This window comes from Salvelinus sp. IW2-2015, linkage group LG9 (assembly GCF_002910315.2).
Source record: "Salvelinus sp. IW2-2015 linkage group LG9, ASM291031v2, whole genome shotgun sequence".
Taxonomy (NCBI): domain Eukaryota; kingdom Metazoa; phylum Chordata; class Actinopteri; order Salmoniformes; family Salmonidae; genus Salvelinus; species Salvelinus sp. IW2-2015.
In genome coordinates this window covers 12,484,298-12,510,381 of record NC_036849.1, presented here as the reverse complement: position 1 = coordinate 12,510,381, position 26,084 = coordinate 12,484,298, and the positions used below count along the sequence as shown (strand labels likewise).

Here is a 26,084-nt window from a genome sequence, read left to right as displayed (position 1 = left end):
CATTTATAGAAATATAACATGTTCAGGAGAACCAAAACCTTTCTCCCCTTCTCTTGTATCGTTCACCATCTTAGTCTCTCTTAATTAAGGCTTCTTCTGAAAGAAAACTAAATTGTATTTTTTTAAATTTCTTCATATTATTAATCCTCCATGTCCCTTTTTTCAGTTTGTGCTCTAGTTTGAGCCTAACCCTTGTATGCTCAACTGTCACACAACATCAGTGTTACTTAAACGGCGACATAAATAGCCCGAATGAAACTCACAAAGAAAGGCAAACATGGGGGATCTCTCAAGCATCCTCTCTGGTCCAGAACTGCATATGGAGACAAAAATACCTACGGACATATGTTCAAAATAGAATAGTTATTACCAGAACAAATATTTGAGAAAGCAAAATAAATCAGGAATCGTGAAAAGACACTATAAAGACAAAACGTGACATTGGCCCCTCTCTCGCTTTCACTATGCCGTTTCCATTCTGCCTGCCTGTCTGCCCTCGACATGCCCGTTCCAGAGATGCCCGCGTGGAGAAGTAACACTGTCACGTCGGCTCTGGTCAACTTTATGCTGATTACTCGTCTGTCTGTAGCCTAGGCTGCGTTGGGGAGTATTATCAAGGTCAGAAGGGACTGCTTTGTGTTATTGTGGGAGACACCCTCCTCACACACATCCACACGCCACAATACAGGAGCAAATAAATAAATCATTTTGAATTTTTGAATTTGACAATTTCGGTTGACAAAAATAAATATATTAGAATTGATGTATTGCTGTGTTTTATCTTAAATTTACTTCAACCCAAATAATTTTATAAATAAAAAAATATTGTAAAATATAAAAAGTCAAGCGGATAAAGGTACATGTTAATGAAGAGTGTGGTAGCCCAGACCATCAGAGTTGCGTGCTGAAGTGATAGAAGATCACGTTTTCTTTGTGCGTTAAAGCAAAATGCCCTGGTGCCTTCAACTGTCCCGACCTCAGATTTTTTTGACAAATTGGTTGTGAGGCTTTTACGACTGATGCACATATCTCAAAAATCATTTCTGCCAAGCTTCTTCTATGACCTGCCCGTGGGACATGACAAGCTCCTCGATGCGTCGCTCTATCAAACAGGATCATTCCAGGACAATGCAAATTATGACAAATTCCATCATCCCGCATTATGCGCTTTCCCGCTAATCTCCCTAATTCGAGAGAATGGGAAGGGTTTCGCTGTTTCAGCTGAGGGGCATGTTTGTCTGATTGAATGATGTTGAAACTGCAACCCTCAACCCCCGTTCATGCTCCCTTTCCAGCTGTGACCACCTCTTTCAGTCATGTTTCTGTTTTTTTACAGAGTGGCCCATGCAAGCTTTATTTACCTTTTATTCACAGTCAAAGAAAAGACTAGATTGGTCAACTCCTAACCTGCGCACCTGAAATCAAGACTCAAATGTAATCTTATATCTGGAAAATCACTTGGATGGTCATATTTTGTCAATATCAGTCAGTTCTATGAATGTCATTTATGTGTGTGTTGTTGTTGTGTATTAGTGTGTGTGTGTGTGTGGGGGGGGGGGGTGACACAGTGAGTGATGTCCACTGTCTCCCCCGTGACTTGTGGTGACACGTGAGGCTGTCTCATTGGTAAAGGCGCTGGTCTGGAGAGGCAGAGGCCAGTCCTACRGCATCGCCTTGTCCAGCCATCATTTACTGTAGCAGATAGGGTCCAGCCACACCAAGGTTGCACTAAAGGAACTCTGCTTAAAGCGAGTGGACAACCTGCAGTACAGTAGACATCAATACAAATACAGGCAAGAGGAATAAAAGACAAACAGAGAGAGGCAGAGAGAATGTCCCAGTGAGGATTGGTTGTGGTAGTTCCCTTTCCTTTCAAGAGATGGCAGTATGACTGCATGGAAAATGCTGTGGTTGTAGGGGAATGCGGCTAAGCATTCTCAATGTAGGCCTACACTTTATACAGTATGTATGGCCAGATATATTCTACCTCCTCTCAGATGTGTTATGGACAACAACAAAATGTTTTTACCGATAAAAAATAAATCCCATACAAGTCAAGGAAAGGTGGATTAAGGTCAATGGAATGTAAGAAAGGAAATCATTTTCTGGAAATAATTTGGATGGTTTTTATGTTCAAAATGCTGAATCAATATTTCTTGCAGTTACAAATTCAGGATCTGATTAAATTGTTCAGGTCAATTTTGGTTCCTATTTGGAAAAAAGTGTCAAACTTGTTCCTCTATCCTTCTTGGCTTTATAGTATACATTTGACTGAATATTTAATTGAATAGATACTGTATCCACTAGATATACTATTTAGTCTATAAAATTCTAGTTATTTTTTTATTTAAGCTGTTGATAATGTATAGAAGAAAACATTGAATTACGAAGTTTCTACTTTAAAATCAAACAATTTCTGTATAAAATAACATGAAATACTATATTTGTACTTTTCTCTTTCCCCCTAAAAGCCCAAAAGCCCAAAAAGCCCACTAACATTCATAGTATCTGACAGATACTTACATAATAAATCCAACCATATCAATAATACATCTGGAAAAAGACGAACATGGTTATATGTCCACAGTAACGCAGCGCTTGCTTAAAACAGGAAATAGTCTATAATTTATCCACAACACCTCTGTAAAGTGTACTTAAAAGGCAATGGCTGTTGAAAAATGTGTGACCCAGGTTAAAAGTTACCGTGGCTTTGTACCGTACCCACCACCTCAATGTGAAATTCATGAAAAGGTGAGTGTCCAGAAGTAAATGGGACATAAATGCTAACTTTTCCCTGAGCCATCAATAAATCACCTTAATAAATGAAGACAAAACTGCGATGCTCATCCACCGTCGTATGATGACGACGACCTAACAATCATTTTTCACCAGAAGCACTTACTGTCACTTTGAATATAGTAGAAATATAAAATTAAATATAGAAAGTCATAGAAAGTCTAAAAATAACCAATACCACCAAAATACAGTCTATAAAACAAACAGCGGTGTAAAGTCAGTTGTGGCATTCTTGAACTCACACACTAAGCAGTATATTAACCTCAAGGTGATGACTCTTGTTACTAGGGCACACTACTACTGTGCTCTTTCCGTTTATGTATGATGTATCCCTTTGTCTGTCTGTCTGTCTGTCTGTCTGTCTGTCTGTCTGTCTGTCTGTCTGTCTGTCTGTCTGTCTGTCTGTCTGTCTGTCTGTCTGTCCGTTATGTCTGTCTGTCTGTCTGTCTGTCTGTCTGTCTGTCTGTCTGTCTGTCTGTCTGTCTGTCTGTCTGTCTGTCTGTCTGTCTGTCTGTCTGTCTGTCTGTCTGTCTGTCTGTCTGTCTGTCTGTCTGTCTGTCTGTCTGTCTGTCTGTCTGTCTGCTGTCTGTCGTTGTCTGTCTGTCTGTCTGTCTGTCCGTCTGTCTGTCTGTCTGTCTGTCTGTCTGTCTGTCTGTCTGTCTGTCTGTCTGTCTGTCTGTCTGTCTGTCTGTCGTCTGCTGTCTGTCTGTCTGTCTGTCTGTCTGTCTGTCTGTCTGTCTGTCTGTCTGTCTGTCTGTCTGTCTGTCTGTCTGTCTGTCTGTCTGTCTGTCTGTCTGTCTTGTCTGTCTGTCTGTCGTCTGTCTGTCTGTCGTCTGTCTGTCTGTCTGTGCTGTCTGTCTGTCTGTCTGTCTGTCTGTCTGTGTCTGTCTGTCTGTCTGTCTGTCTGTCTGTCTGTCTGTCTGTCTGTCTGTCTGTCTGTCTGTCTGTCTGTCTGTCTGTCTGTCTGTCTGCTGTCTGTCTGTCTGTCTGTCTGTCTGTCTTCTGTCTGTCTGTCTGTCTGTCTGTCTGTCTGTCTGTCTGTCTGTCTGTCTGTCTGTCTGTCTGTCTGTCTGTCTGTCTGTCTGTCTGTCTGTCTGTCTTCTGTCTGTCGCTGTCTGTCTGTCTGTCTGTCTGTCTTGTCTGTCTGTCTGTCTGTCTGTCTGTCTGTCTGTCTGTGCTGTCTGTCTGTCTGTCTGTCTGTCTGTCTGTCTGTCTGTCTGTCTGTCTGTCTGTCTCTGTCTGTCTGTCTGTCTGTTCTGTCTGTCTGTCTGTCTGTCTGGTCTGCTGTCTGTTCCTGTCTGTCTGTCTGGTCTGTCTGTCTGTCTGTCTGTCTGTCTGTCTGTCTGTCTGTCTGTCTGTCTGTCTGTCTGTTCTGTGCTGTCTGTCTGTCTGTCTGTCTGTCTGTCTGTCTGTCTTGTCTGTCTGTCTGTCTGTCTGTCTGTCTGGTCTGTCTGTCTGTCTGTCTGTCTGTCTGTCTGTCTGGCTGTCTGTCTTTTCTCTGTGTGTGTGGTTGTGTGTGTGTGTGTGTGTTGTGTGTGTGTGTGTGTGTGTGTGTTGTGTGTGTGTGTGTGTTGTGTGTGTGTGTTGTGTGGTGTGTGTTGTGTGTGTGTGTGTGTGTGTGTGTGTTGTGGTGTGTGTGTGTGTGCTCACTCCAGTCCTGTCAGCTATGCCCACTCGTCTCTGCAGGGGGAATAAACACACCCCGGGCATCACTGAATATAGTTGCTAGTTACCATAGTAATAGAATGGTCATACTTCTCCCCTTCCTCAGACAGTGATGGGACTGGACAGCTTGGCCGTTTTTATTTTTATGTATGCCTTTGTTACTCTGCTATTTATACCACACAATAAAACAGAGCCACTCCCATTTTACAATGCTAAAAAAGGGGACAATATTCTGGTGGAATTTCATACCAAAGAAAAACAATATTTGGAACAAAGTGTTTGTGATTGGATGGTAAAAATGGATTGAGGGTTTTAATATGCATCTCTGACTTTGACATTGTTACGTGGCGTTAATCAAACATCTTTTGTGACATGGCTGGTCTATTCCTTAATGTTCTCCTTTAGACTGATCAACAGTGACAAAGCTAAGAGTAAACAGACTCACGCACACACACACGATTATGACAATTCTATTACTATGGTAACTAGCAACTATATTCAGTGATGCCTGGGTGTGTTGATTCCCCCTGCAGAGACGAGTGGGCATAGCTGACAGGACTGGAGTGAGCACGAGCACGAGCGCACACGCACACGCACACACACGTCTGCATGTCACTTATTCACTCACTCCTACAGACATTAAAGCCCTTAAATGAATCTGTCAAATCACATCCATACATCCTGAGTCCTGACAGTTAAATATGTGTATTAATTTTCCTTTTCCCCCCTAATATTCATCCACTGAACTTTCTATTCAATTCAATGGAGTTTATAAGTAAATAGAAATGGAGATCAGTAATTGTGTTCACTTCTCTAAGCCAATAACAAACACTAGACATGGTTTCACTGACTATACCAGGGGAGTGGGAGAAAGTCCACCCACTACAGAAGAGAAAGCATCTCTGATCTCCAGTGACCGGCTGGGTGTGTAAGGGTCACTGCACTGGGGCATGTGGCTAGGGTGTGTGTGTGCACATGTGTGTGGAGGTCTATGACTCTGTTCATACAGTGTGTAGGTGTGTGTGAGTGTGTGAGTGTGGTATATGTGTGTGCCTGCGATGGTGGTGGCTATCCTGTCCCTCCTTTCCGCGGCTTGTTTACATGAACCAAGCCAGTCAGACACCAATAATACATGAAGAGTTGTTCATAGCCAATCAGGATCAGTTGTCAAGGCAGGACCCATTAATGAAGACCTGTGTGTGTGTGGGTGTTTCTGTGTCTGTGTCTGTGTGTGTCACGGGTAGAGAAAGGTGGGCGACAGTGGCCCAGCGCAGTGAGAGCCCAATGCACTGTGACAGATCCAGTCCTTCCCATGTCCTGGGCCGATATTAGCTAATATCAGCCTCCCAAACCACGTGGCCGAGGCAGGGCTGGAGTGGGCTAGGGTAGTGCAGCCTGCCTAACACAGCCTCTTCTTCCTGAAAATGACTGCTGCCACTGGCACTCAGCCTCCATGGGGTCACAGCAGGGAGAGGAGGGGTGTGTGTGTGATGGTGGGGGGATAGATAATGACCCCATCTCAGTCCCACCCAGCCCTGCTACTATCCACTACCACCCCCTCACACCCCCTGTACAAACGCCTCCTCATCAGATCCTGTTATGAAAAGACAAATAAAGAATGGAAATAATATACAAAATTGTTATCTAATGTTTTTTTCTCAATGATTCGGGTGTTTTTTATGCGTTCCTTTTCAGACATTTCAAATCCGTTCAAATCTTTATCCGGAACGGAGCAGAAAGGAATGGCATCAAACACCATGTGTGTTTGAAGTATTTTATTCCATTCCAGTGATTCTGCTCCAGTCATTACCACAAGCCCGCTCTCCACAATTAAGGTGCCACCAACCTCCCGTGTTGCACATGCATATTGCCTTAACATGTTGGGTATTGACTGGGGTAAGCTGTGTACATTTGGCCGTGTCTACATAATTTGGCGCTCGCATCCCTTGAACTGAACAAACTCAAAGCTAGCTAGCAAAAACAACCTGAGAAATGGACACCATACTTCACCTCAGACAATTTTAGCTGTCGGGCAGACGAACAGTGAGTACTGGACTGTCCACTTGTCTGAAATGTCATTACCAATTTATACTTTTTACCCAGACTTTTAAACATTTTGTACATTTACTTTACTTTGTGGTCGGAATGGGAATTACTTTTTGTGTCAGTGTGAAAATGGAACCGAAGGAGGCCTTGGGAATGCGTCTTCCACATGACCGTGGGCCTGCTGTGACTTCTACAACACTGTCCATGGGGCTCTGCTGTGACTTCTACAGCACTGTCCATGGGGCTCTGCTGTGACTTCTACAACACTGTCCATGGGGCTCTGCTGTGACTTCTACATTACTGTCCATGGGGTTCTGCTGTGACTTCTACAGCACTGTCCATGGGGCTCTGCTGTGACTTCTACAGCACTGTCCATGGGGCTCTGCTGTGACTCTACAGCACTGTCCAGGGGCTCTTGCTGTGACTTCACAGCAACTGTCCATGGGGCTCTGCTGTGACTCTACAGCACTGTCCATGGGCTCTGCTGTGACTTCTACAGCACTGTCCATGGGCTCTGCTGTGACTTCTACAGCACTGTCCATGGGCTCTGCTGTGACTTCTACAGCACTGTCCATGGCTCTGCTGTGACTTCTACAGCACTGTCCATGGGGCTCTGCTGTGACTTCTACAGCACTGTCCATGGGGCTCTGCTGTGACTTCTACAGCACTGTCCATGGGGTTCTGCTGTGACTTCTACAGCACTGTCACCGAGAGGTTCACCAGACGAATGGACTTAATTCACATTTTGAACTGCATTCAGTCATTTCGATCGTTGATATGGAAATTGAATTAGAACCTTGTTTATTATATGTGTGTAATAATATTTCAGATCATAATATGATTATGTTTGTGTGGGTTTGTGTGCGCTGTGCATTGGAAGAATTGTAAATCCATTGTGAAAGGCTAAGCTTGTGTTTCAAATGATTCGGATGAAATGTGGTCTTATAGCGCCACCTATCAGTTGTAACTGTGGATGCTACATCGGTCTATGGCTGAGCTGAGATGAGCAGTGTGTCATTTTATCAGATGATATGAAATATGCCGTCATCGGAGGCTATCGCTTGCGTATCTTGGCTACATTGGTATTTATATTTGGTGCAAATTTCTGTTAACAGCCTATGTCACTCTGGTTGTTGAAGCTATCTGTTGTATGGTGAACTTAGACTTCATCAAGGTTTATTTGTGAGTAAATCTGGCTTTGATAATAGCCCGTGCTTACCCAGCCACCGACCTCACCGCACGTCACTGCCTCACACATACACACACATACTCATCCATGCGCACACAAATATACACAGACGCCCAACCCCCGCCCTCTGATTCCACCACTGTCCTCATCACAGAGACCACGTCCAGAGCAGAGACCATGTGTCAGGGCAAATATCCGTCTCCTTAAATGGGCTTGTTTTAGGGAAGACGAGGGTAAGGAGGGGGTGGAGACCCTGTTGTTGTTCTCCACTTAAATCCACCAGACCCCCAAGTGCAGTGTGTGGTGGGACAGGACAGCTACTGGGACAGGACAGTTACCTCACCCACTCTGGTGACTCACAGAGGGACAGAGACGTACGGATGCTCAGTCACTCTCACTAGGGGCCTACGTGTCCCATAATGTTTGTGTGTGAGCATGCGTGTTCATCACTGTGTGTAACTATCTGTTTTGAACACAGTGTACTTGTCCTGTCTCTCATCTATGAGAACCATGGCTAGTCATAGGTGAATCATTATTAGGCCGATGCGGGTATGAAAGTGAGTGGTATGTTTGTCAAGCTCAATTGTGTACAGTTGACCCCAACGTTTGGGCAAGATGAGTACGGTCTGAGTGAGTCCGTATAGACGTACACAGATGATGTTCAGAGACGAGACAAGAAGTTAGACCCGTTTGGGACTTTCACCACAACTGTCAGTCCAAAAAGCCGTTTTGAATCACCACATTCCAAAACAGAGTAACGTATTACTATTTCTAAGACTCAGATATTCAACTGAGGGAAAAAACTAAAACATATTTTGACGTACGTCAACTAATTCCAGCTCCAACACAAATCCATGTATAACATCCTCCAAGGAAACTGTGGCCACTGACTGAACGAAAAGAAAAGTACCCTCATCTTCAATCTCTCGGCTGATCAAACCCTTCTAGCTGCAAACCTCATTTTTCATCAGCTCAATTACTCGACAACTGTTTCGCTCTCTCCCCCTCCTTTTCCCCTTGCCTCCTCCTCCCTTCTCCTCCTCGGTTGGAAGTGATCATTTGTTCTTTTATTAGAGCTGATAACATCCCCTGCATTGTCTGCCAGCGCTCGTTGGAGAGCCGCCCCTACTGTTCTAGCCTCCAGCGCTACTCCGTATTATTGGTGCATTATTTCACCCATGCCCTGCTCTTTTATCAAGCGCTTTAGAAGTAATGTTAATAGACTTGAAAATGTTGACATTTATGAAGTATAGGCCGTGTTTATGAAGAAATCCATAAAGTATGACAGGGAGGCGAGGTAAAAGCGGGTGTTTTAGTATATTATGGAGAAGGGGAGAGCCGTCAGGGGCCCTGAAAGAGGCCTCCGCAAAGAGCGCACATTTTTTATGGGATTATTTTTGTTGTATTAAACATGAAGTTAAACGTTCAAATTAATCAGTACATAATGTGTATCTGTCCTCCCACACATGCACACACACACACATGCGCGCGTGCGTGTACACACACACGCGCGCACGCACACGTCTGACTTGCATAGATCTTTCTGGCCCCCTGAAGCTAGACGCCTCCTTTTTAGAGTAGCTAATTACCCTCCTGTGGTAATTTAGGTGCATGTTGCCTCCACTGGCTGGCGGACGGGGTGAGGGGGGTGAGGGAGGGAGGGGTGATGGAAGAGAAGGGCGGGGGGGACAATGAGGTGTGGAAGTAAGCTCTTTATGGCTGTGAAATATTCAGAGGAAGAACAACTTGCCATAAAACAAAGCACTTAGCTTAATATTGGCTATTGATCAAAAGCTAAGCTTTCTTTTTTCTCCCTCTCCCAACCTGAAACTCAGTCAGTCAGTCAACTCACCATGAAGCTCTATTGGCTCCCTAATCATCAATCAGAGAACCCTCACATATAGTGCTTCATCTTTATATGAGAGGAGGGAATCCCTCCCTATGTTCTCTTCAGATAGAACCAGAGAGAGGACAGAAGGGCCTAAGTGGGAGGTTCTGCCTAACTTGACCTGTGAACTTCCCCAACAAGAGGGTCAGCCTCAGCTCAGCTCATTGTTTTAACACATTTAGCCTCCCTTAAGAAGATTATTCAAATTCTACCGCCCACCACGTTTCTGCTCCTCCCTTTGACGCTAATTGCCAACATCAGATCCACTTTCCTCTCCATGCTTCCGAGTCCACTTTCACAATTTTCAAAATCCAATGCAAATCCTATTGCAGGCTCGCGAGAGGCTTCCGCAATATTGAATGTCACTCACAATTAGGGGAGTGAAGGAAGGGTGAGCGGTGAGCAGAGCGTTGGCCTGGCAACCTGAGGCTAACCCCGCTAGCTCCCCAAACGCTCTTCTACAATTTGATCAGTGAATATCATTACCCCACCAAATATCCCAGGGGTGCTCCATTTACCTTAACACAGGAAAGAGGATATGTTTAACAACCATTCAACTGATGCTGCTGCAGCTCAGGAGTAAATCTGGCACTACTGTGTTTGTGCCTGTAATGTTGCTCCAATGGGATTGTGATTGTGGGGAATAGAATGGGCAGCACTAAATCAAATAGGTGTGAATAAAATTTGGTTGAATGCATTCAGTTGTGCAACTGACTAGGTATCCCCTTTCCTTTCCAATTCCATTTGGGACTCCTGCTGTTAACTAGCACGCTGGTTAATGAAGGGTCAATTTTCTCCATCTGGCAACCCGCAAGCTTAATCATCTGTTATGAGTACAAATGGGTTTCTCTTTACAAAGACGTGGATGCTACAGAATATAGGACTTTTTCCTATTATTATTATGATAATGGGACAATGTGGTTGTGGAAGCTGAGTGATACTGAGTGACTTGACTCAACAATGGAGTAATATCTGTTTTTATGACAGTTTTTAAGAAAGTTTTCCTGGCATAACTTGATGGTTGTTGTAAATAGCATGGGTGGTTTCAAAAGCTGAAACCGTAGACGTTTTCTTTTATATATTTTTTATTAAAGCTGGAACTGCTCTTTTTTTACACCAATGATTGATGTGATACAACAGGGGCATTTTTGATAATTCAATTATGCAAATAATGTAGACAAAGCATGAGTCTGGAGAGAATTCACATTAAATCACTGATAAACATCAAAATACCAAAACAGGAACAAATTGGTTCGAAGAGGAACTCTGATATCTGGTATTGTATCTTAAGGCAGAGCAGTGACCACAATCAAATGTGTCACCCCTGAAGAAAACCCTCATTACCCATATCACTGCTAATAATATGTTAAACATGACCTCCAAGCAGAAACTAATCAAGGGTGTCACAAAAAACGCATAAACAAACCACAAATTAAATTATTGTCCCTTCTTTGTGAGCCTCCCGATTGATTTCACCTTAACGATGGTAACCAAAACACACCCAAAGGGCCTGCCGCGACGGCATCATAAAGGTTAACATATTCTGTACATCAGTAGGGCAGATAGGGATCTGTCAGATTGCCAGATGATATCAACAGTTAGTCTGAGATTAGGGAGAGAGAAAGTGGAGCAGACAGACAGACAGACAGACGAAGCGGTCCAACATCTATCACACGCCACGTCAAGCTTTTCTTCCCATGACACTCTCTGGTCTACCACCAGTCCTGCTCCCAGTCCTAGTCAGATGTAGCATGCCCAGTGTGCCAGACCTGTCAGGAGCCATGTGCTGTCCCTCACACTGGCCACTTTAGCATTCTGCCATATTCAGCCTACTGTCATTGTCAGTGCTGTCCCTCACACTGGCCATTTCAGCCTACTGCCATATTCAGTTTACTGCCTTATTCAATGGGTCTCAACAGCCACGTTAAAGAGATTTAACAACAGAACTTCAAACAATAGATTTCACCAATCAACGTATTGCCATAAAACAAGACAATGCAATCATTCCTAAATTAAACTTGAATAATTTCTCTCCGTGTGACTGTTACATCAAACTGACAACTTCTTCAGGGGAAATAATTAAGACCACCGAATATTTAATATAATTTGAGCTGTTCTTCCCCTCCCCCTTTCTTTAATAGGATCCCACTCATTATCTCCTAAAGTGGGATAGAGGGGGGTTGAGGGAGGTTGTTTTGGGCTCAGACTGCATCTCCTCTGTCAGTCTAAAGTGCATTCAAAAGTATTCAGACCACTTTCCTTTCCCCCCATTTTGTTACGTTACACCCTTATTCTAAAATGGATAAAAAATAATAATAATTCTCATCAATCTACACACAATACCCCTCAACTCTTCTTGAACTGCACTGTTGGTTAAGGGCTTGTAAGTAAGCATTTCACGTTAAGGTCTACACTTGCTGTATTCGGTGCATGTGACAAATAAAGTTTGATTTGATTTGAATGACAAGTAAAAAACGTTTTTTAGACATTTTTGCAAATGTATTAAAAATAAAAACAGAAATACCTTATTTACATAAGAGTTCAGACCCTTAGCTATGAGACTCGAAATTGAGCTCAGCTGCATCCTGTTTCAGTTGATCATCCTTGAGATGTTTCTACAACTTAATTGGAGTCTACCTGTGGTAAATTCAATTGATTGGACATGATTTGGAAAGGCACACACTTGTCTATATAAGGTCCCACAGTTGACAGTGCATGTCAGAGCAAAAACCAAGCCATGAGATTGAAGGAATTGTCCGTAGAGCTCCGAGACAGGATTGTGTCGAGGCACAGATCTTGGAAAGGGTACCAAAACATTTCTGCAGCATTGAAGGTCCCCAAGAACACAGTGGCCTCCATCATTCTTAAATGGAAGAAGTTGGAACCACCAAGACTCTTCCTATAGCTGGCCACCCGGCCAAACTGAGCAATCGAAGGAGAAGGGCCATGGTATGGGAGGTGACCAATAATCCGATGGTCATGCTGACAGAGCTCCAGAGTTCCTATGTGGAGATGGGAGAACCTTCCAGAAGGACAACCATCTCTGCAGTACTCCACCAATCTGGCCTTTATGGAAGTGGCCAGACAGAAGCCACTCCTCAGTAAAAGGCACATGGCAGCCCGCTTGGAGTTTGCCAAAAGGCACCTAAAGACTCTCACACCACGAGAAACAAGATTCTCTGATCTGATGAAACCAAGATTTAACTCATTGGCCTGAATGCCAAGCGTCACATCTGGAAGAAACCTGGCACCATCCCTATGGTGGGGCATGTTGGTGGCAGCATCATGCTGTGGGGATGTTTTTCAGCGGGAGGGACTGGGAGACTAGTCGGGATCGAGGGAAAGATGAACGAAGCAAAGTACAGAGAGATCCTTAATGAAAAACTGCTCTAGAGCACTCAGACTGGAGAAAAGGTTCACCTTCCAACAGGACAACAACCCTGAGCACATAGCCAAGACAACGCAGGAGTGGCTTTGGGACAAGTCTCAATTTCCTTGAGTGGCCCAGCCAGAGCCCAGACTTGAATCTGATCGAACATCTCTGGAGAGACCTGAAAATAGATATGCAGTGACAGTCCCCATCCAACCTGACAGAGTTTGAAAGTATCTGCAGAGACTCCCCATATACAGGTGTGCCAAGCTTGTAGCATCATTCCCAAGAAGACTTGAGGCTGTAATCGCTGACAAAGGTGCTTCAACAAATTATTGAGTAAAGGGTCTGAATACTTATGTAAATGTGATATTGAAGTTTTCCTTTTTTATAAATGTAAAAATTAAAAAACTGTTTTGCTTTGTCATTATGTGGTATTGTGTGTAGATTGATGAGGCGAACACAACTATTTAATCAATTTCAGAATAAGGCTGTAACGTAGCAAAATGTGTAAAAAGTCAAGGGGTCTGAATACTTCCGAATGCACTATATATTGTTGCCGCGACCCCAATGCTAGGCTATATTGTCACGGCAACATTCGCCACCATGGCGACAGCAGATTCTCATTAAGGCATGAGCTGTGGGGCAACACATCTGCATGCTCATAGCGAGGGCATAATTGTACCAATATGTAAAATTCTCCCCCTAAAACACAGTGATGTTGCATCACATTCGGCCGTGATTGGGAGTCCCATAGGGCGGCGCACAATTGTCATTGTAAATAAGAATTTGTTCTTAACTGACTTGCCTAGTTAAATAAAGGTTAAAAAAAATAAAAATAAATGTTGTTCATATATTTGTGTTCTAATTGAACCAGTATAGTATAGCATGGAGGTAGAGTCAGCAGGCTGAGAGACAAGCTAATGTCTTTGGGATCGTTCTACAGAGTTCACTGCAAACAAATCCGATTTCATTGTTTTCTGGGGAAATTGCTTTGGATTTTGAATGATCAGGAATAATCACATTAAGAGAGACAAATGCTTCTGTTGTTTAAAAACGACATATAACTGTTAGTTTGTATGTCCCTAAGGGTCTACGGTATAAGCGTAGGCTCTGAGCGTAGTATTAGAGTAGGATAAAAGAATACACATCCTGCACTACATGCTTATCCAAGGCTCATTTAACAATCTGAGGCTTGAATTATTCATGTCAATAATAACTTTATTGATCCCCTAAAATGTCTGAACCTTCTTAACCTTCTATGAGATCAACAACAGTGTGCACAGCATGATATCATTACTCTGTAAGTTATCCCCAACACTCAACGGTTCTACCTCAACCATCCATCCATACACACGTGTTCTTACTCATCGGAGGTTTGGATGGGAGATCAAGGTCGTTGTGGATGAGATGGACACTTTCCTTGTTGACAGTAACTTGACAAGTGTAATCCCCAGTACAGAGTGGGTAAACAGACAGCACCAGCCGCCCACGCAACCACGGATACACTCACTTCCTGTGTTCTCTCCTGTTGAGCTGAGTCTGTGTGTTTAAACAATAAGAAAAACCCTTCCATCCTACAAACTTCACACACGAATGCAGATGTAGATAGACACACGTATACACACACCCACATACACAAGGCTACATTCTCCAAACTTTACAAAAGTGCAGACAAATACACACTCTCAGACTACAAACTTCAGTGAAATCACAGCTTTGTATCCTAGTCGGATTTCAAAGGCTATGTATTTGTTTCTAGTTCCTCGTCAGACTCAAACAACAAAGTTGTAGCTAGTTATAACGATCCCTGGAATGATCAACCATTCTTATCGATCTGTCTTTCACTGAGAGTTCTCTATGCACCACTCTGCTCCTTGTAAGCCCCTAGAAACACAAGATTGTCTTTCCCCATCTAGCCACTTAGCCATCAGTCTCCCCCCTCACCTCTTTATGCTTGTTAGTCCCCAGTATAAATCTAAAGAGACACACATATATCCCCAACCCAACCACCACACCCCCTCTCCATGTTTCTACTAAGTTCCTTGGAGTCTAAAAGACCCAACCCAGCCATCCATCCCACCACCCTCCCCTCCGTCTCCCCTCCCGTGGGGGTCTCTTACCCTGAGGGCCTGGCTGTAGGGCCCGATGTTAGCGGGAGCCCAGTGGGACAGGCTCTGGACATGAAGAGCCTCTCTGTGGTGAAAGGTAGCCTCCTGCTGGGCCTCCTGTGGCACCGGGGGCCAGTCGTGGAGCAGACAGTCCATCTGGAGGAGCTGACCGGCAGGTAGAGGTGCCTGGACACACACCCTTGAGAGGTGGAGGGAGGGATGAAGATGAGGGGAGGACATGAAGGAACAGAGCCCGATGATATGATCTTTATACTCATCAACTGTTTACTGACAGTGAAGGATTTAGTGAGGATATGTGATTGTCTCTGCTTTTTAGGTGAGGGGTCAGTCTAAGGGTGCTAAATAGTCTGTATGCTCTTCCCCTTATCCCCTGTCCTTCATCTGCACTGATCTAAGAACGCAGGAAAGGTGTGTGTAAATAAAATTAATACGAGGTAGGAGACAGGGAGGGGAAACCTCTCTAGACAATATAGAGGCAGCCTACGGGTCCATTATGGTACCTGGCAGGAGGGTTTATGCCAAAGTGGGTGGTGTAGACTTTGTTGAGTGAAATGAAGTCCTCCATGTTCCTCACATACAGGTGAACCAGAACAATATGCTTCAGCTGCCAGCCTCTCCTCTCCAGCTCACCTACACAGGACAAAGACACCGATTACAGATATACACACAAATATTTGTCATTGTAGGGAGAACACAAACTGTTTAGGTTGCTAAATGATTGTGGTGATACTTTGGAATGCACATTGAGCTATGTTTACCTTCACATAGTTCTGAGAGTCATGTTTTTTTTCATCCCATGCATTGTACATAGCTCAGCTCCCTTAAAGAGCACAGGGAAGGCAAGACAGGGGGCTTGAAGCAAGGCCTTTCTCCCCCATATAATATGATTTGGCATCAAGTTTGTTTTCCTTTGCCGACGCTGGCATCTCAGAGTACTTCACACACTTCGCCCTCATACAAAGAGGTTCTCCATTAAATATTAACTCCTTTAATATTGTCTCTGCGCTGTGAAGGCTGTTCAGCCGCGTACCACGATTAAATATGCTTTTCATCTTTCTACCCTTTTTCTCCCCCCCCCCCAATTCAGATGCACTATTAAAGTGTGCACTTTTAGAAAAAGTTCTGCGGGGCGAAAAAGAGCTAACCCACACAGTGTGCCTGTGTAAGTGTGTGAGAGTGAGTGTCTGTTTGAAGAGGAGTGGGGTGTGCTCTGCTCTGGGTTCATTTAAAGTGTCTGTCCTCGTGTGGTGCGCTTGCAATTCCATCCCTGTGATGGACAAAGCAGCTTACACATGGGCCTCTTTAACGCTTTGCCTCCCAAACTTAAAAAGAGCATTTGTGAATAAAGAGCTGATCTCTCCCCTGCTTTTTGCTCGGGCCCAACCTGCCGCACCTCTTCCAAGTGCATTTTGCTAACACAACAAGGAGAAAGAAAGGTGTCCTGGGAACAAAGGAGTTTTCCCCCTTCATTCTTCTCAATTGTCTAGTTTGAGGGTTAAACCTCGCAAAGGGGTTACAGAGTACTGGCAACCACTCCAATATCCCAAGCACCAACCACTTAATATATTCTATATTCCTGATATCACCTCTAGTAAAAGCAGTTCTGAACCTTCTCTTCCCTCAATAGTTCTAAATGTTTATTTGATCGAAGCGAATATAGATTATTTAGGGTTAGGGCATTAGTCTGAGTTTGTGACTTATCACTAGAGTTCCTGAGAACCTAAAGAATTTTCAAGTAGCCTTGGGAACGTTTTACAAGTCGTTTTTTTGAACTTGTGATGCACTAGTTTGCAGCATCAGAGTTACAAACTAGTTTGCAGTCAGTATACTTCCCCCCCTGTTTTGCTGTACTGAACTGCACCTTGCAGCAGAGTGAATGCTCTATTGGTCTGACTCTGGATCCCTGGGTCTGGGCTGTGAAGCCCGGTGATGCCTGAGATCCACTGGTAGCCCCTGGAGCTTTTAGGTGAGCAGGACGGGAAGTCTGGAGGGAGAGACATGTTTTAGAAGATATGAAGAGTATTTTTAACAGCAAAGTATACGACAGCTAAGTAATAATTCATTCAGAAATGGACAGTAACAAAAAATGTAATTCCTAAACAGTCATAAATGTATGTTCTTAGAACGACAGGTCTTGTCAAGTGATCACTCAAAAGAGCTAGCATAATGACACTGGCCACATGACACAGAACACGCACACGCACGCACACACACACACGCCTCACCACGGCCCCGATGACAACTAAGGTCGCCATTTGATGTAAATTCTTCCTGGATGTCTTCAGCTTGATCAGCCTCCTCAGTCATCTTTTCAATGACACTCTGGCAAGGACAACTACCGAGGGGCAAAGCACTCGCCACCGCGCCCTGCAGTAAAACACCAGCAGGGGACACATCAAGCCAAACAGACACAGCCCCAAAATCACATAACTACACACAACCAGCGCAAACAACCAACCAGAGCACAATTTGTTTTTTCAATAAGCCGCCACTACACAGGCTAGGCTATGTATGTCACTATGTTTCTGACGAGGGCCACAAATAACTTCAAGGTGAATGAATATGAAACAACATGCTAACATATTCATGAATTACACCAAGCAGGGAGGGGCGGCAGGCGGTTGCATTTTCTGATACTGTAAATTCAATCATGCCGGCTGTCACTCTTCTTGACTCCTAGCTTTGCTTTGACATGCTTTGGATTTCACCACACTGGTGTTTTATTCATTTGTTTATTTAGAACTTTGCCTCCATACCCTCTTCTTAAAAAAATATAAAAACATTAGCATTCTCAACGGCGTACATATTACCTGCCAAATTCCACCAGGGCGTAAAACATTTAAATACATATTTCCAATGTTCTTAACAACTAATCCCCCCCTCCCCCTTCGCCCCCACCTTCCTGCTGTCAGCTGCATTTGGCCATATGATAATCAAATTAATTATACTGCAGCCCCTCTCGGTTGCTGCCTACACAGGGAGGGAAAAACTGAGGGGCAAATGATGGAGGGCCGTGATGTCCCCACCCCCTGTGTTGCCCACCGCCCGCCCCAGTGCCGTCTCCTCTAGTCCTCTAGTGCTGGTGTCAGGGCTGATCTGTCACCCTGATGGAAAGAGCTTTGGACTGCAGCATGAGGGCAGGTTCTCCTCTCCCCTGAATCCCAGGCCCAGGGAATCTCCCTGCTCTTCCCCCAAACAGCGACCCAGGGGGGTTGTGGGGATGTGTGTGTGTGTGGGGGTAGAAAATACATAGCTGTAGGTATGGAGGATGGAAGCTGGAGGGTCACCGGGGTTGAAGGGTATGATTTCTGTCCATAATAACACACACAAACACACACAAAAACCATACCCTGGAGCACTGGCCTGCTAGGGGCCGCTCCCACCCATGTGACCCCTGTGACCCCCCCGTGTACCCCATCACACACAAACATACACACAAATGAATGCAGCTAGCACAGCTCCTCTATCAAATACTAGATAAAACTCTCATCCTCTTGGTTCCAAGTTGGTTCTTTCTCTCACCATTCTTTAATGGTTTTCTTTACTACAAATACAATGCATAGAGTAACTGACAAATATGCTGTTGTTTACTAAGTTTGTTGCTTTTATTTAGTTTCCCGTCACTGGTTGTAGCCTCCAATCTGCTAAGATAATTAGTGGCGACCAGACCAGACCACTGTAATACTGTTAAACGGAGGGGCTGTTGTGTTACACACAACCTTATCTGACATCATAGTTAACTGTGTAGACGTAGGTTGACCAAATCTAAGGATACATACACTTCTTAGTCCTCTTCTACCCTACCAGACCAGAGGCAGCCAGAAGGAAACCAATGAGAACATCTTGCAACGGGAAAAGTGACATGAGTCAATCTAATGTGTTGCATGGGTACATACAGTCAATACACAAACTGTGGGATCCAGATAATCTCTCTCACACTAGGAGCCAGGGCATTATCTCTATGCCTTTATCCCCCCACCTTTCCTCACCTCCACCATTCTTTACTCCGCTCCATCCCTCTATCCCCCCACCGTGTCTGCTTAACCAGCTACCTGAATCCTAAATGCCTTAATTTGAGCAGACATGTTTATTAAGCCAGGCCTAGTTTCAGGCAGGAGTGAATATTGCAGATGTCAAAGTAGGCCATGTGGGGCTAGAGGAGAGAGCGGTGGAGAGATGGGAGGGAGACCCTCTAGAGGCGGATCTCTCCCCTTTCCCACAGTGCTTCCCCTCCTTATCACGTATCAAAAAAGCAAATATTAGGAACTGTTCAATTCTACTTATTCTGTTTACCGAGTGACTTCTGTATCAATGGTGTGCAAGACAAATTTATTTATGTTAATATCCTTAATATTATAAAGTAAAACATTGAATTGCATTTACATATTCAACTGAAACCACTAAACGCTGACATGAAAATAGCCCAACTCTGCAAGAAGGAAGACTTACATTCACCTTGTCCTCTGTGTGCATCATACTGAAGTGCAGGTAGCCAACCGGAGCAAAGGCATCTGCAGAGTGGATCACTGTCTCCATAGCATCACTGCAGAAAGATGAAAAAACTATTATTAGTATATACTTTCTTGTCTGTACATTCATTTCAAGAAAGATACAACTTTCAATGCTGGACTTACATAACAAGTCTCTTCTTGAACAGAGGACAATCGAGAGTAAATGTCTCGTACTCGCCCCCTTCTCCACAGATATGGACTCCATACTTCTCAGAAAGCTGTCCAACAAAAACAATATGTTCATAATCATTTCATTTTAAGATCCAGCCTAAAAGCCATCACTTTACTCTAAATCTAAATGTTTGAAACACTAGCCAAAACATCACTGTTGGTCATATATTGAGTCTTTAGATTAAACTCAATGATGCTAAGAAAGCAGTAACAGTTTGAAAGCAGGCCACTCTTTAGTGAGTTCATTCAGGGTGACATAAGTATATAACAAAGCCAGATCCAGCTTGGTGAGGTAATGCTCTGACCTGAGTTAGATAGGGCCTCCCTGTCAGCCAGAGGTTTCCCCAAGTGTTTCTCAGGATCCAGCCCTGCGCACACACACACACACACACACACACCACACACACACACACACACACACACACACACACACACACACACACACACACACACACACACACACACACACACACCCACACACCCACACCCACACCCACACACACAGGAGAGAGGGAGGCCTGATCAGGGACAGAGAACAGTGATTGAAGATGACAGGCGCTGATGCTTTACGGGCAGTCACACAGACACACCCGTAAACCTCCACACTGGATCTATTTATTTGACTTTGCAAGTAGTGTACACAGATCTCTCCGGGTAAGGGTAACAGTTTTCAGTCTCAGCGGGGCGAAAAGAGAGAAGCACCCCTCATCTGGTTCCCTTTGATAACCTAAACTCTGAGAGAGGGAGAGAAAGGGAGAGAGGGAGAGAAAGGGAGAGAGATATCCTGTTTATTTGCCTTCCCACTCTCCTTCCCCTTACACGGTGCATGGAAGTGACTCACAGGCCCTCAGCTTTGTGTGGGGCAGCAGAGAGAAAAACAGGAGGAAAGGAGGAAGAGTGCTATGTCTGTTTACCCAGCCAGTACCCACCAGTGCCACATTCCAAGAACACCATTACCTCTAACTTCAGCTTCTTCGTCCTAATTTTACTTCAGATCAAAGTTTAGAGAACAAAAAGACCCCACCTTTGAATGTATAAGCCAGGCAGTCACTCAATTCTTAGACGTTCCAACATTAGCCAGTAATAGCCACCATGGCTGTACTAATGGCTTAGCATGTCAATTAAGTTGCAGTACTTGTGCATTAAGGGCACTAACAGCCTGTGTTCCACTCTAAGTGTCTATGGTTTTACTCTCTGCGTGACACAAAATCCTGCGTCCACCTGTCAACCTTTTTCTGACACCTGTTCCTGATGAAGCCTCCTTTCCAACCTTTAGCTCTTTGATGAGGAGGCCGATGAGGTCACACGATATCTCCTGAGAATAAACAACTCTGATCCTCAAAGTAAACAAACAAGCTACTTATGGTATCACCCCAGGTGACCCTACTTGCTCTTTACCTCAAACAGCCAATGAGACAGCATGTAACTCAGCAGACACAACAAAGACAAACAGCTAGACAACAGATGGGAGTAAAGGTGAAACCAGGTGAACACAATGACCAAGGAGGCATCATATAAATTATCCTAATGTGGTTTCCTGTTCATGCTAGAGCCTCAGCCAATCCAATCTAGCTAGCCTATCTGATTCTATAGCCATGGAGACTACCATAGACAAGATTAGCAAGGCCATGTTCAGCTTCATGTGACTGAGAGGCTTTTTGGTGGCTCACTTAGTTTCACCCATATCCAATGTCTTCTCAGTGTGGCTCTTCATACATAGTCTGACACAAACAAGTAATTACCTACAGTATAACAAACTGATATGCTATTGTGACATAAGTGCCAACACAACAAACACCACAGTATTCTGTTCTGATATATTTGGTTATCAAAACCTCTGAACATTCATTATCCTATTCAAATGTATTTAATCCTGCTCATTTACAAGTTTCTATGCAATTAGAAGGCAAAAGTTAATCATAACATGAGAAACTATATTATCTTCCTGTCCTGACAACCTCAAAAGGTCAAGGTTAGATTCCACGGTAGCGGGGCATGCAGCATCCCAAAGTGGGTTTCAAGTTAAGCCTCAACTAGGCCTCCCAAGCCTCCAATGGTCCGGCGATGTGAAGGAGCGAGGGAAGACCAGGAGGAGGGATGGAAGGAGAGAATGAGCCAGGCCCTTGTTCTCCACCCAGGGGAGCTGTGGCCTTAATTAGTATGAGAATATCTAATCTCGTCACCCTCTCATCTTAACCCCGCACAAAGGTAATAAGAGAAAAAGCATTAAAATTCAATCCCATTTAAATATCCTTTTTAATTAGTCATGCCTTTTAACAAATTTTAATGATTGGCTTCAAATTGCTGAGGGGATGTCGCTTTTTTTAATGTGTTCATTAACTTTGCCTAGCCTTAAATAATATATGATACATGATTTGATATTTACAGGGAGGGAGGTGGCAAGCGCTTAGAGATGTGCGTGACAGGAATAAGTGATAATATACCATACAGTATATATCTATTCAGACTTGTGTTGCCAATCTTCCAATGACATAAAAGTAGTTTCAACTTCATGAAATTCCCCCAATTAATGAATAATGGCAACAGAAATCTGTTTATATTCTACTTGCTGAACCATAAGATAGGCCTAACTGAATCCATACTGGACACATTTTGTGAGTGTTACTCAGTGGCTACGTACTGTGAGCCCAGCCCACCACATTGTTACTGTTAGCTTCATCCAGCAATCTTAACACTGCACTCAGTTACATGGTCTTCACATCCCCATCTCCTCTCAACCTGTTTTACAACCTGACCTAAACCCAATTACATAACCTCATTATGCCACATTAAACCCAAATAAGCCCACTAGAAGCTGCCATTTGTCTGCCGCCAGAGACAGGTTGGCCGCACTTTAAGAGAGGGAAGCTTTCCTGGGAGACAAAAGGAATAGCTGGCCCTTAAAAGGCTTTTTATCCCGTATTATCCTATAAAACCGCAATTAAATTCAGTGAACTTTTCAAAGCAGAGAGTGGGGTAATGAGGAAACGCGTTTTAAGGGGTACAGTGTTCACAAAATTACTCTGCCAAAGCTTGAAATTAGTGTGGAAAAAGAGAGGTTTTGCCCTATTTGAACAATCACGTCAGTAATATTTTTAAGACTTTACATGACATGTAAAACTTTGCAAATACTGTATAGAAATGTGTGTTCTGTAAGTGTATTGATGGTTATGCTGTACACAAAAAAAATTGTATGGAAAGGACACCATCATATCCATTACTACCTGCTTATTAGACTACTACAACAAAAACATTTGAAATTATGCATAATAAACTGATCTTTGAAACAAAATGTTTGAAAAAAAGGCAGTGTTAACAGAAAAGGGGTTCTCACTCTTTTACTGACCTCTGCTTGTGGGTCTCTCTTAGACCTATATAGCCACAGCCAATTATTTCAACAGCAAAACCTTGTGTATACTTTTTACCCACTGGCAAAAGCCTAAGCGCCCTTCATCAAATGATTCATGTAAACCTACAGCATGAGTTACCTTCTTAATTTAAACTAGCTGTGTTCTCCTGCTCAGTGTCCTTGGCACTCTGCTACATTGCACCTAATGCTACATTAAAACCTGGGAGAGAGATTCTAGATACTGCCAATGCCAGAGCCGAATATCGCAGCCATCCACGAGTCGTCTTAAGATCTGGCATGTCTGCCGACTGACAGCTTGGCTTTAATCCCTGCCTTCAGAGAGAAAAGGGAGAGAAAATTGGATTCAGGATGTGAAACATGTTAGCTTTTAAATGCATGAAATAAGCATCTCCCGCTAGAAGGTGAGCCGCGTCAAGCCTTTGAACAACGCTCTCAAAGACCTTAGTGAAAACAATAGCTGTTCAGTATCACCTCATCTTACAGGGGGAGAGAGAAAGAGAAAGAAAGGGAGGGATGCTGCCACAAACAAAAGATGATAAGATTGAGGTTATATGTGAAATGCGTCCAAGCTCTTATCTGAAATTCAATGTCTCTGAGAGGAATAATAGGCAGGGTGAATAGAGCTGCACCCGCCTCAAAGATGGAATCTGTTATATCCAACACATTTAAATAAAAAGATATTGTGGGCAATTAAAACCTTATTGCAAGGTTTACACAGATGTTGTCCCTGACTTTTGGGAAAAGACACTAACTGACAATAAAGAGGAGGTATCAATGATACAGAATGGAGTTCCATGTTTACTTTTGTATTGTTTGACTCCAATAGGTGCCATTGACTCTTGGTCTTGATGTATCCATTCTAGCAGTAAAATTGACTATTTACATTGACTCCCCCCATTTGTTTTGTACACTGCTGCTACGAGCTGTTTATTATCTATGCATAGTCACTTCACCCCTACCTACATGTACAAATTACCCCTAACCTGTACCCCTGCACACTGACTCGGGACAAGTACCCCCTGTATATAGCCTCGTTATTGTTATGTTATTGTGTTACTATCTTCTTTAGTTTATTTGGTAAATATTTTCTTAACTCTTCTTGAACTGCACTGTTGGTTAAGGGCATGTAAGTAACATTTCACGGTAAGGTTGTATTCAGCGCATGTGACAAATAAAGTTTGATTTGATTTTATATCAGTTCATTGTGGCGAGCTGGGCCAAAACAGTTGATCATTGAACCTTACACTAAACTAATAACATTGTTGACAGAGATGTATATGACTGAACTGGCACCACAAGGTCAGGTCACATGAGCCAATAGACAGGTAAAAAAAGGAGTCTTGTTACTTGGCATGTCAAGCCTAAATGACTAATCCTCCACTTTCTTTTGTCTTTCTGTTGTTAGCAACTTTCCATCCCAACGTGATGGAGGAAAGGAGGGGTGGAACGGCGGTCTGTGACCTGAGTCAAGGTTAAGCTGTGCAACCTGAGGCTGACGGTTTAGCGTTTACTGTCACTGTGTTAAAGTTGCTTTAATTGTTTTCATCACAATGCTTTACTGTCAGTGGTACATCAAATGTCAACAGCAAATTATGGCACTGCTTGTCTTTCAAGGCTAATTTGGCCCCGGCCATTGAAAGGACAATGGAAGCTGACTTGACTTTCAGAAGAAAACATATCTATTCCTCCGCCTTCAAAGAAGTTTGGTGTTTCTGACAGTAGACAAGACAACATCGCATTACAAATAGACAATTGTCTAAAAACTAAACCAACCATTAGGCCTTCTGAAATAACTAAATTAGTCCATGGTTTTAAACAGTAGCTACAGTATGGTCTTCAGTGAATGCAAATCAGTCCATGTTTTATTTTTTCAGAACACAAAGGAAGGCCTAGCGCAAAGAGTAGAGCTCAGCTCACAATGTGATAAAAGGTTTCCGACGGAGAAACCTTGATTTCAAAAATGGCAATTATCGCTAAAGCTGCAGAGCAATTAGCTGCTGCAGAGAATGCTGAACCTGCATGTGCACCCACACACAGCAACACTAATCAATCAGTTAACTAATTACATTAATATTTAATACTGGCATTTGGAATTGCCAATTATCACTTGCTAAGAAGAGAGCGGTTGTGCTGTATGTGAAAACAATGAGGACCCAACTCAGGTAAAACTTAATGATCATCTAATACACATTTAGATACATTTTTATTTGGCTTTATAATATTCTGCTGTGCTCAATATCTTAAGACATGCAATAGCCTTCACTACATAGGATATCAGGAGACAGAAATGTGACAATAATCTTTTTCTGTCTGTTCTTTCTCTCTTTTCTCTCCAACTGTGGATTAGAGTAACGTCAGTATGAAAATAAGCGCTTCCTGAGAATTCATTTACAGGATCATCCAGTTTTTGGACAGCTGTCTTTTGACAATAGGGATTTGTCACCTTCAAAATCTCTTCCCTTCCCCCCAAAAAGCAAAAGCAGTAGGAAATGCGGTTTACCATACATTTCTCACCTGTCTCTCTAAGTAGGCAATGAAGGAATATGAGACTGAAACTACCACCCAGTATCTATCCCTTCATCCCCCACAAAGAAAAAGCTATCTTGCAGACAGTGCCAGATGAACCAGAAGCATCTCTAACATCGCAGCATTCTCTGTCATTTCAGATGTGGCTTTGACCTTTAACCCTGAGAGAGCTGTTATTATCTCTTCCTGAGGTCTGCGAAGGCAAATCCCCCTCGCCCCCTACCTCATCCCCTCAGGTACACCCATCTGTCACCCAATACCCCCCCAAACAGCACACCTCGCTGCTCAGACCTGCTTCGAACCAAAGCTGCAATTATTTGAGTGGTGCCTTAAAAGGGCCCGAGGCGCTCGCGGCCCCATTAAATTCTCTCATTTCTAATTACCCCTGCCTCGGGACAGGTGAGGAGTCAGGGACCACGA

The 26,084-nt window shown here is 43.5% G+C and overlaps 1 protein-coding gene across 1 annotated transcript in view; it reads right to left on the bottom strand.

The window, feature by feature from the left end:
• The window catches only part of dph6 (diphthamine biosynthesis 6), a 78,997-nt gene that overhangs the window by 28,990 nt on the left and 23,923 nt on the right, over positions 1-26,084 (bottom strand). The window contains 8 exon segments of the mRNA XM_023994257.1: positions 15,078-15,264; positions 15,587-15,716; positions 16,948-17,070; positions 17,312-17,453; positions 19,536-19,629; positions 19,721-19,815; positions 20,074-20,088; positions 20,090-20,136. Coding sequence (XP_023850025.1) covers positions 15,078-15,264; positions 15,587-15,716; positions 16,948-17,070; positions 17,312-17,453; positions 19,536-19,629; positions 19,721-19,815; positions 20,074-20,088; positions 20,090-20,136 — 833 coding nt within the window.